This window comes from Canis aureus, chromosome 31 (genome assembly GCF_053574225.1).
Source record: "Canis aureus isolate CA01 chromosome 31, VMU_Caureus_v.1.0, whole genome shotgun sequence".
NCBI classification, from domain to species: Eukaryota; Metazoa; Chordata; class Mammalia; order Carnivora; family Canidae; genus Canis; species Canis aureus.
Window position 1 is genome coordinate 37,477,911 of NC_135641.1, and position 12,567 is coordinate 37,490,477.

At 42.8% G+C, this 12,567-nt stretch overlaps 1 protein-coding gene across 4 annotated transcripts in view; it reads right to left on the reverse strand.

Moving 5' to 3' along the window:
• Nucleotides 1-266: 266 nt before the first annotated feature.
• Nucleotides 267-12,567, reverse strand: part of GOLIM4 (golgi integral membrane protein 4) — a 79,100-nt gene continuing 66,799 nt past the window's right edge. For all 4 annotated transcript variants that reach the window (XM_077880230.1, XM_077880229.1, XM_077880228.1 and 1 more), the window contains 4 exons: nt 10,219-10,386; nt 9,818-9,886; nt 2,303-2,383; nt 267-2,001 (listed from right to left, as the gene is read on the reverse strand). In XM_077880230.1, coding sequence (XP_077736356.1) covers nt 1,852-2,001; nt 2,303-2,383; nt 9,818-9,886; nt 10,219-10,386 — 468 coding nt within the window. In that variant the 3' untranslated portion in view covers nt 267-1,851. The remainder of the gene's footprint in view (nt 2,002-2,302; nt 2,384-9,817; nt 9,887-10,218; nt 10,387-12,567) is intronic.

Genomic DNA, 12,567 nt, shown 5'->3' on the forward strand with positions numbered 1-12,567 from the left:
TGCTCACATGATAGTCTCTTACATTTTTGTACCTGGTTATCATTTCTTCCCCAAGAACTAGCACAAATAACAATTCTTAGCTCTTTCTTTAGGAAAAGGGGGAAAATAAAGTACCACTCCAATTAAAGAGAGAAGGAAAGTAGGAAAAGGTTGGGGAGGGCATTTTATAATTCATTCATATAGGCTGGTGCCTCCTAAAATGTTTCTCTTTATGAAAAACAACTGAAGAATAAGATCAGAAATAAGAAATCAAGGACTTTAAAAGATTTACCACTTGCTTTTTATAGCTTTATTGATGATTACCAAGTTTCAAGGTGGTTCAAATAATTAAATACTGCAACTGGGACATTAAAAATACAAACTAATTTACCAAAATAATTGTATTCTGAATATTATGTACAATATTATACATTTTACATTACATAAAGGGTTTTTATACATAAAGGTAAAATTTGATTCATGATTATTGAAAATCCAAAATACATTTGAACAAAACATTCCTATGCATACATACACAATCACTCCACCGGGATAATCAAAACCATACATGAGTGTGGTTATTAAAAACTAACATTACATTCATACAATGGTAGAAATTAAATTTGTCTTTACTAATTTGAGTGTATTACTATAAAAACCACACACATATGAATTATATAACCTAATTCTAGATATTTAAAAATCTTTATGTAAAAAGACAAATATGTCTTGATCTCAAAAGAAATTTTTGATTTTTTTTTTTAATTTTAGGGGACTTTTGTAGTCATTAAAATGCCATCCATGGGCATCACACAGGCCTGGGTCCCTGAAAACAGAAAAATCATGAGGGTCTATCATATATATCATCATGGGTACTTCATTGTATAGTTTTCAAAAAATAATCCTATTCAATTGTATCATCTGAAATGCCTTCATATTCATACTTGTCATCAAAGAGATTACATAATGAGGAACAGAGCTGATGGGGAAATACATATATTACTGTAGAGAACTAGATATTGAAACAAGGATATCACTAGATGATTTCAGTAGAACTGAAGGGTGTGCTCCCGAAGACCATACCACCCACACACACACACACTAAATTAGTTACTAAACAAGGTGTCAGTCCTTCAAGAAGGTTAATACACTGCTGTGTCCCATCTTGTTTGAATACCGGAATATCAAAGTCCAGAACACTGTGGCGCGAGTTTAGGTACCATCTCCTTTTAAAATCCAATTCCTTTCCAGAACGGCTGTGATTTGAGGTAAAGCCAAACATTTTTCTAACTGATATGAAGAGTCTGAAAAACAACGTCTGTATAATCAAAATGCCCTTCCAGTTGTACGTCAGTCTGCAGTGGATCTTATTCCAGAGACAGACAGAGGGACGAAGATTCCATCAGAACTATACGCAAGAACCTCAGAAAGGCAGCAGTTAATAAACTGACCATTCTCCTCAAAGGCTACACAGCGCTTTGCAATATTCCCTATTTGAAATCCTGTATTTTCTTCAAGGCTAACAACCGAACACCTGGAAACTAGAAGATAGAAAAGGAGCAAGCTGAAATATACAAAATCGGTGCCCTTTCCAACATCACATGATCTATGAAAACGAGATTCAAAGGCTAAGGTTTGCTTTATTGTTTTTCTTCTCCTTTGTGTTTAGCTTAAATATAAAAGAAGCTCTAAACCTAGGTTATCAAAATATATTCATATAAATGTATGAGCATTTCTAATACAAAAGTTAAAAAAAAGTCTAAATTTTTAATTTTTGTAATTAAATATCCTAGAGTTTCAGTAGGCAGATTTGTTTCTGAGCAGCTTGAAAATAATCCGTTGGCTGAGCACCGTCCGTGAGGTGGGGCACTGCTACATTTCCGCTCTTCGCTGTGATTTCTCTGCAGCCCCAACCCCATCTTCTTCTTCCTCCTCCTCCTCCTCATAGGGTTCCTCTCGGCCTTTGGGGCGGTTGTCATCTCGAACTTCTTGTTCTTCGCCATCGTTGTTTTTTTCATCAGCCTTAAAGATAAAAGGAAAAACGAAGAGATAGGGGATAGAGTGGGTGATATAAATAATTCCTTTTTTTAAAAAAATGTGAAGTTATTCATTTGTAGAGAAAGGAAATGAGTGCAGAAAAATGTTCAGATACGCAGCAGTGCTAGTCTTTCCTAATCCTCATACTGTCACAGTTTTCCTAATTCTATGTTGGCCTGTTAAACCACTAGCACGTGAAACGTACCCACTGGTACCTACCCAACTGGCCACACGTATCTCCTACACATGTACAAGCACGCAGTGGACATCTCTGTCCTGTACGTACGTTTTCCTCATTTTCCCCATAGGTCTCTTCAGCATTATGCTCCAATTCCCTTTTTTTCTCTTCAGTCAAATCTTCCTGAGCCTGAAAGAAACCAGAGATACTAGGTGACCCTTTTTATCATTTAATATATTATGATATGAACATATAATACGTTCTTATGCAAGAACATATTTTGATTTCTAAAATGTTCGTTAAAAGTAGCAGAAATGAGGAGTCTGGGTGGCTCAGCTGGCTGAGTGTCAGTCTGCCTTCCGCTGAGGTCATTATCCATCCCAGGGTCCCGGGATCCAGCCCCATGTGGGTTCCCTGCTCAGCCAGGAGTCTGCTTCTCCCTCCCTCTGCCCCTCCTTTCCGCTTGTGCATGCACTTTCTTTCTCACTCTTTCTCTCAAATAAACAAACAGAATCCTAAAAAAATGAGTAGCAGAAACTAAAAATAAGCTTGAAAAAAAGACAAGTCTTTTTGAATCAGAGACCTGATTTGTCTATTAGCTATGGAGAGATGTGTAATACACCCCCTACAAAAAATCATTGCCACTGATTTAGAGCCTAGGACTTACGTGTCTGAATTTCTCATTTCTTTGAATAAGTGTTAATCCTGCAAGTATAGCACCTGAAGAAATTCAGCTTATAAAATTAAAAACTCCCCTTTTCCAAATGGAGGAACTCTAGAAGTCTCAAGGCTCTGATAGAATGTGAGTTCTAGGAAGGAAAGAACCGTCTCTCTTACACTCAATTGTCTTCCATTCCTAGATGCATACCTGGCACACTGCAGCTGCTTAATAAATATTGATGAACGTATGAGGCAATGAATGAATAAGTGAATGAACACAAAAAGCATCTGCTCTGTTAAAGACACAGAAAACAGACACCCTTATTACATGCACATGATGTAGTAAAAAAAAAAAAAAAAGGTGTACATCTAATCCTATAATTAAGAATATAAAGTTCTCTGGCTAACATATCTAGAACCCAGAACACAAGCATTTCAATTTCTTCTTGAAATAGTTACTAAACTGCCCCAAATCCCTACATCTCTTCATTGTTCTAAGTAGTTTTCTACTTAAGTAGAAATAGTTCTTTTAAAAAATATTTTATTTATTTATTCATGACAGAGAGAGAAAGAGGCAGAGACACAGGCAGAGGGAGAAGCAGGTTCCATGCAGGGAGCCCAACGTGGGACTCGATCCCAGGTCTCCAGGATCATGCCCTGGGCTGAAGAGTGCCCTGAACCACTGAGCCACCCGGGCTGCCCAAGTAGAAGTAGTTTTAAGTAGTTTTCCTTTATGTGTGCTATTACTGTTTTAAGTAATTTTAAGTGCACTATTTTTATTTTAGCCATTACTATTATGTATCTGTCATGGGTCCCAACTATTTTTTTCAAAACACAGGTCAAAGAAAGCATCCGAATATTTTTGCAGACTAGTCTCTATTTAATGGTTACATTCCACAAAAATACAAGGTAAAATATTTTCTAGCTTAACCATTTTGAAAACCATAGGTATGCCAAAAGACTGGAGTCACTTGAATTTCAAAAAATTGCTGCCCATCCATTAAGCGTCATGTGGAGTCCTGGGACTACAAGAAAACCTAACCTGTCCTACGACAGGGGTGTAAGAGTAGGTCTTCCTGAACAACACAGAGAATTACCAAATTTGGTTGGTGGGGGAGGAGTGTTAAAAATCCCAGAAATGGGCAGGGGAAGGAAAGCACGCAGGTGTTACAATGCAAGAGGAACAAATCAGGGGCTGCCTCAAGGTGTCCAGCCCAGGTGTGACAGGAATGAAGCACAACCCACCGCACAAGCTTTGGCAGGAACCTGGCTTCTTATGAGCTGACAACGATGACCCTTCAAAGACGCCCTAGACAGAGCCCAGCTTTTACGAACCTCTTCTAATCAGCCCAGTGTCGGCCAGACTCACAGCCACTGAACTACAATGGCATCCAATAAATACATTCTGGGGACAGAGGCACAGGGCATTCTTTGTATTTACATGTCCCGGTGGCGGAGCTTAAGAGACAGACAGACCTGGATTAAAACCTTGGCTCCCAAATGCTGGCTGTATAAAAATAAGGTCACTTGTTTCTATTAGGAAAATTTGCAAGCAAGCACAAGCAAAGCAAGTAATTCACTGAACTCCTTACAGCCATCCACAAGGCTCAAAAGTTAGCTCAACGTTGCCACTCCCGCATGACCTATCAATCAGTATTCTTTATGTTTTTGATGACCTATTATTTAAAAATTTGGCGTTGCCAAAAAGAGTTATGGGTGCTTAAAAGTGACTGAAATGCTCAATATATATATATATATATATATATATATATATATATATATATATATATATATTAAGTGACTGCTTGAAAGCCCTGAGTGCTCATTTTCTCCAACTATAATTGGAAATAGGTCAATCTGAACACTCATGGGAGAGCGCGTACAAGGTTATTTGGCTACATTCAGTGGCACTGGCAGCCTGTGGATGTCTGCCTACAGCATGGACATCTGGACGTCCTGTAATTTCACCCCTACCCACCTCACCATGTCTCTCTAAAAACAAGGTCGTTTTCTTATATAATCGTAATGCCATTGTCACCTGATAAATAATCCCATGGTACCATCTAAAGTCTAGCTCCTACTTAGCATTTTCCTGATTATCTTCAAAATGTCTATTGACAGCTGGTTTAGCCTAATCATTATCCAAACAAAGGCCATGCCTAACATCAGTTCCGCCCTGGCAAGATGCACTCCCTCCCTAGGAGAAAATGCTGATGGAAGGCATTTTTGCCTTAATGCTATTGACTTGTTTTGCTATAGAATGACCCACACTCTGGACTCACCAGCTTCTTTAAAGTTATGACTTAACTCATTCCTCTAGACCTCACATTTCTTACAAAAGGAAGTTAAAGACTTACATGAATTCAATTTGCAAAACAAGAATTTTTCAAAGGTGATGCTGCAGATTTATTTTTTCATCACACCAAAAGGCACGTAACACTCGTCCCACTTTTCTTGAGACTGAAGTCGGACAGCGCACTCAGAAGGCAACTGCCTCATCCGGATGCTCCATGATAAAATTCCCTGACCTCCATTCACCTAGTGATATCATCCATTGATGACTGGCTCCTAAGTCACTTGTTTTAATTAGGGGTTACAGAAATGGTGACTCTCTAATTTCACCATTCCTTCTGCATTCACTAACTTCTACAAAGAACTTGCCCGTATCCATTACTTAGTTACTGTGCTTGTTATACTAAAGTACAGTAGCCTCTAAAATCAGACGTGGGGGGCGGGGGGGGGGCTCCAATCATGGTTCCAACAATAACAAGCTGGTGAGTTCCAAAAACTTAGCCAACCTCTCCGAGGCTCAAATTCCTCATCTGTAAAATAAAAAGGTGTGATAAAACCAGTGATTTTTAAGTTTCTGTCAGGGGGAGGGAGGGCAGGGGGTCATGGGCCCTTTTAAGACTTTGGGAAGAAATGCAAATGTATGTACATAGGCACAAATACACATCATTTTACACAGTAGTTTCAGGAGATTCAGACTCCGCTGAGTCTACCTGTGGCCACCTGTCCGAGGAATGCTTCTCCAAACAGTGTGTTCCTGGAATAATTCCTAGGTTCCTCCACAGGTAAGATCAAAATCTTCAAGGGTAAGGTCTGAGCCAGGAATTTGTGCCTTTCACACACACTCTCCAAGGTGACTCTTAGCCACAGCTAATAGTGAGAGCTACTAGCTTGAGTGACAATGACTAGGGGATTAAGAACGTCTCTGGCTAGAGATGAACACCCTTGCATAAATTCCTTCTTTTATTCCCTGGAGATCTATTTATAGAAAATTTGGGTTGTTTACCAGCTGTCAATAGATTCTGAGGTAAGAAGCCCTCTGTAAGTTACTCTTTAGAGAGAACCACAAATAAAGATTTTGTGATTTTCAAATTTATTGATAAATACAAGATATATTCTTCATGTTTGGGACAAAAGTAATGCAAATTCATCTCACAAGGCACTACTGAAAAGGAACAAAATGATACGGCATTTCTAATTTTCAAAGATACTTAGACTTAAAAAGAGAAGCCAAAGGTGACTCCTTTCTAATGGAGACACACCAATTAGGTCTTCCACATTCGACCCTCCTTAGCATCTTGATAAAGCTGATGCAAACATCTTGTCAGAGATTTACAACACTACTCCTCATTACTCATTTTGAATTCACTGAAATCTAGTGTCTGGGGCATTTTAGAAATGGTCCCTATATGATGCAGCAAAGTTTAACTGTCAAAATAAGACAGATCTACTGAGGCCAAAATGGGCTTTGGTGTTACACATCAAAGATGCCATAGGATGAGACACCACGGACCAGAAGGCTGAACTTGAAGCAATCCAGAATTCTGGGGTCCAAACACGGGGATGGAATGTGACAAAGGAAAGGCCTTCAGCACCAGTGGCTCTCGTGAGGGACACCACTGCTGGCTGAGTCAGGGGTCACGGGTCACGTGTGTGCTGCCTGGCCGGCTCTGTGCCATGGGCACCCACAGGCTCCCAGTCCCACTGAATGTACCAAATAACCTAGTGCGCGCTCTCCCACGAGTGTTCAGATGGACCTATTTCCAATTATATTTGGAGAAAATGAGCACTCAGGGTTTTCAAGTGGTCATGTAGCGTATATATATTTTTGAGCATTTCAATCACTTTTAAGCACCCATAACTCTTTTTGGAAATGCCATAATTTGTCTTGTTTACTCATGAGCAGATAAAAAGTCTAGAAAGTAAGCAACATACGGATGGGATCCCCACATGAATGTCCCAAACAAGAAGCCACGAACGCTTGTTCATAACCATCATTTTTCTGTCTTAGAAGGGTAATGCTATGGCACCAAGATTAAAAAAAAAAAAATGTGGGGATAGTGCAAATTTCCAAATGGCACACTCGTCTTGGGTCCTATTCTCTGAGCTCAAGTCACAAGTGTGATGGGCTATACCTCTGAGCAGGGAGGGCCCTGGCAAGACGCACTCCCTCCCTAGGAGCAAATGCTGATGGAAGGCAGGTGACATGGGATGGACGGGAGGGGGACCGTACCTCCCTGTGGTCTGCTGGGGCAGCTAGAAGACTCTGAGGCTCAGTGAAGATAAGGACGCATATGACATGGTGGTGCATGGTCTTCAGAGCATCCCACAAATGTCTCATGTGCATCACTTACAAACAACATGAAATGGGTTTGCACATATTGCCTTCCTCTCTTTCTCATTTTGCTGCAGTCTGGTGAGAACTGCATCTCTATTGCTAGTCCTTAAATGGTATTTGGGAACCACTCTTCTCCCTTTTCCAGGGAAGAACTGGGAATAATGGGAAAAGGTGGGAAGATCCAACAGCTGACCATCTCAGGAACTGCCTGAGGAAGGCAACACAGCCTGTGCAAGGGCCTCTGGGGATGGGGAGGGAAAAGGCAGGCTGAGAGCACCCCTACATGGGAGGGTGCACAACCTTGAGCCTATATAAGAGCAAGAGAGGGTCAGAAAGTGGGGCCGAGACACCAAACAGGAATTCAGAGCAGGGAACCAGAGAAGGAGAAGCAGGATCTGGGGCCCGGTACAGGGAGAGTAAAGGGCTCTGGTGGGTTCAGCCCACATGAGGGACAAAGAGCAGTGGTCCTCACGTCGACCTGTCACCACTCTCCACCCCTCATGTCTCTTTCTTTTTTCCCCTATCCTTGATCCCTCTCGGATACAGGAGTGCTCTCTTCACCTTAATTGACATCATATGAAGGTAAAAAAGTAACCAGTAAATACTGATTAAAATTTTATGTTTACCCTTCTGCATTTTTAAAAAGAAGTCAAGGTGAACCTCTTCTCTTTTAATCCCTCCCAGATCCCTGGCATCTGACCCAATGAAACAGAATAATATTTGTCCAGACATCCTGTTACAAGAGAAGTCCAGACAAATACCTTTTTCTTGCCAAATGCCTTAATATTCAAGACTGCTAATTTTTCTAACTCTTGTGACAACATAGCTCAGGCTCTTGATAGGGATGAACAGTAGGATGAGAACAGAGAAAGAACAGAAAGTCCAAACCAGTTAGAGTGCGTGTGACTAGAGCTATGTGTCGCCAATGGCTGTAAAGAGCACCATCCTTTTCTATTTTTCCAGGATAAGTGCAAATTTTAGCATTAGGTCTGCGAAGTGGACAACAAATACGGCAAAAATAAAAAAGCAGGGCTGGTTGGGGGAACTGTGCACACGAGTGTAGTGGCGCATGTATTCTGAGCGGGATCCCCAGGGGTGGTGGGGGGATTGGTCTAGGCTGCCACTTGTCCATCTATTCATGCAGTTCCCCTTCGGGCCAAAGCCCCACAAAGGCAAGAAGCCTGGCTGAGAAACCCCTCTGAACTAGAGTTTGAATTTAGTGGACCATTTACTGGGCCAGAGAGAGACGAAACATGGGGCGTTGGCCTCTTTCATAGCAGGTCCCCAGGTACGGAGCTTCGGTGATCCGTAGAGTAGAGCACTGTGACTCACCAGCCACAACCAACTGCACCCATCCATCGCTTGCACAGATGTGCCACCCCGATAGGTGCTCTATAAAACTAACTAACAATAATCTGCCAGAAGTTTCCAATGAAAAGGAAACCAAAATGAAATTTAAGAAATTCCATCCATGGGGCGCCTAGGTGGCACAGTCAATTAAAGCAGCTGACTCTGGATTGCGGCTCAGGTCCTGATCTCAGGGTGGTGAGACTGAGGCCTGTGTCAGGCTCTGTGCTCAGCATGGAGTCTGCTTGAGATTCTCGCTCCTTCTCCCTCTGCTCCTTCTCCCCACTCCATGCGCGTGTGCTGTCTCTAATAACATGAACTAAATAACATCTTAAAAAAAAAAAAAGAAAGAAAGAAATTCCACCCAAATGCATTTTATTCAACTGAGCTCCTTACATATTTTTCCCTTTCTGTATTGTTAAATTTCATCATGACATGAAATTCTTAGGAGGGAAGCAGCAAAATGTAGAGACTCTAACAATTTTTTTGGAGGCTGCCAAGTGTACCCTGATGGACACTGTGGGGCACCCCTGTGAGACGGAACTATGGCAATGTCTACAGAGCAAGTTACAGGAGTTACACCAGACCCCCCCACAATAGGCAAAGCTTTGCTCTTCTCTCTCTTTTTTTTTTTTTTTTGCTCTTTTTTTTTTTCTCTTCTCTCTTTTATAAGGAACAGAAACAGGAGAAAATATTCTTACAAAGATCACACAGACCTAAGTCTACCGTTCCTAGAAGGCCGAATGTCTCTCTTAGTTCAAAATTTCTAGTGAGCACCAGAAGGAAGGAGTCTATGGCCCTGTTTTTGTTACCTCCTAACCAAATGTCTCTACTTCCATGGTCCATTTCCTCTTGAAAGCACCCTTTTCTCATCCTGCCTATGTTTTTCTGCAGGTGTCTACAGAGGCGTGTCAAAGCCGATGCCGCCGCTTAAGGTGAGTGCGATGCACCAAGCAGCCTGATCAGGGGCCTGCGTTTGGCCTCCCTACCTCCTCTTCTCCCTCTTCCTGGTACTGCTCATCAACATTATCCTCCTGCTGGTCTGGGTTTCCTGCCATCTGTTGAAACAAAAAGGGGAAGCTCAGGTTACTGAACACTGGAGATGAGTTTTACAATACGCTCAAAGGGAGGGCAGGCTTGCTGCCATAAAAAATGTACTTTTGATGCATCGGTGGCCAGGAAATGATGACTAATCCTTCCCAACACAAAACCTAGGAGGTGTGTCACCCTCTCTCTCTCTCAGTGTGGGCCTAACATTTCACACAATGGCTCAAAAACCAACCAAAGAGGCAAACCTTCCGTCAGTGTGTGTTTGGACTAACCCTGCATCCACCAAGCAGTTACTACTAAGATGCCCGGATTTAAACCCTCTGTAGTAGCGTCTGCTTACCACTAAATGCTCCTCCATTTCTCCGTTCTCTTGCTTTTGACTGCTTTGCTTTGGTTCTTCATTTTCATCTGGCAAATTTTCTTCTCTCACTTGCTCAGCTTCCTCAAATTCATCTTCGCCTTGATTATTGGGGTCATCTGCTGGGTTTATATCCTCTGCAGCTGCCCTCTGCAAAATTTTAATAAAAAGCAACCACTACTTCGACATCCAGGATCAAATTTAATGTCACTGGAAAGACCACACACTGGCGGAAAATGAAATCGTCCTTCACCAGACTGTTCAGATCTATCCCTGCCAAGACTCGCAAGTGCACATCCCACTGTCAGAAGAGAAAACCTCGGCTTTGTTTGTCAGAGGCTGACGGAATCAGAACAAACAGCGCCTGCTGTCTGCAAGCGATTCCAAAACGGTCCCCCAAATTCGATCACGAGAAATGTGAGCATGACAAACGGACAGCGAGAGAAGTAGTTAATAAAAGCTAAGGGGATCCCTGGGTGGCGCAGCGGTTTAGCGCCTGCCTTTGGCCCAGGGCGCGATCCTGGAGACCTGGGATCGAATCCCACGTTGGGCTCCCGGTGCATGGAGCCTGCTTCTCCCTCTGCCTATGTCTCTGCCTCTCTCTCTCTCTCTGTGACTATCATTAAAAAAAAAAAAAAAGCTAAAAGACGAAGTAGGAGAAATCATTAAGATGAGGGATGGAGATGGGCAAACTGTAACTCCTTTGGTGAGTATGTTGATTTTGATACAGACACAAGCAATGTTTCACGTGTTAAGTGGGTGGACAGTAGGCAAAGAGCGAGGAGGCCCCACCACAGAGGACCCAAGAAAGCGGCTGTGGAGGAGACAAGGGGCTAAGCCAAATGCAAGCACTCAGTTTCTAGCATGGAACAAATTTCTGTACGACACACACCACCATGAAAGAGAGACACTGCAGCAGCCAGAGACAGGAGGAAACACACACACACACACACACACACACACACACACACAAACGAGCTAACCCAGTCTTCAGCAACGTATCTTGAAAAACCTCTCCCCCGCTCGCCGTCCCGCACAGCAGCTCTCGGGTTTGCTGTTCCACAAATGCCCTTCACGATATCAACCTGAGAGTCATCTCTATTTTCCTCCACTCAAACTCCCAGAGCACCTTTCAAAATAATGCATGTCCTCATAAAGATTCAGATTTTAAAGCCCGAGCTGGGCAGAAACGGTAATGCTTGCGGGAGCTTCTTGATCACTCCAGGGTCACCAACAGGACACTTAACCGAAGTGGCAAATGCTGCCCAGAGAGGAGGCCTCAGAGTGAGATTTGGTCTCCGTCGGTGTTCTCCCGACAACACGATTCTACTCCAATCCAATTCACCTCGGAGCCTTGAACGTGGTCAAGAGCTCAGCGCGCGGTCTCGCTGACTTATTGTGCGCATACCCCCGGTTGTACACTTCTTGCAAGTGCAGATGACACTCTTCTTGGGAATATAGAGTGACAAAGCATCACCTTCACACGACGCCAATCACTCCACAATCTCTTGTTGTAAAGATTTCTTTTTGTGCATTATCGATAGTGCGTGTGAAAGCATGGGAAAAACGTAACACATTCTCTTCAGGAAAAAAAGTACCCAAAGCTTTTGCAAGGGCCCACAAAACGTACACACCAAGTACGTTTGGGTCCAACCCTAACCAAGTAATAAATAAAGTTGAATAGGCAAGGTTGTTCCATCCAAATCAAACGGACGACCAGTTATAACTCAGTGAAGCCAGACAAAATTTTTTTAATTATATAAAAAAATTGAAAATAGATGAGACAGAGAGACAATTAGACTAACACTTTCTAATTAAAAGAAGGAATGGGAGGAAGGCCACCAGTGTGTTCTCCAGAGCCTGTCAACCGCTGACGGGAGAGTCAAGGGTTATAGTCAAGTAGCCAAGGTACACGGCAGGCCCCAGAGGCCGGTGCCTGGAACAGGCGTCCTTTTGCTGCCCCTCCATCCCTCTCAGACAGGCACACCTGCTCCCCTGCCGCTGTGACTACAGACTCTCGTCCTGTCACAGTCTCTAGCTGTGTCCTGCTCTCTGGAGCACCTGCTCTTTCCTGAGCGAACTGTCACAAGCGCGGCTCCAGTGACCACAGAAGGACTGTGCTTTGCCACAGCCTCGCACACGTAGAAAAGTCACCCGGGGACTTGAGGTGGCTATCAGGAAGCTTTCCCAATGACTGTCACAGAGCCATATGGATCCCTCTTTCCATACAAGCAAGACCCATATGACAGCATCGACTGAATTTCACAAGCACAGTAGTTGACTTACTAGCACAAGAGGACAGTAAGTTGTAAAACGCATCTACACACATGC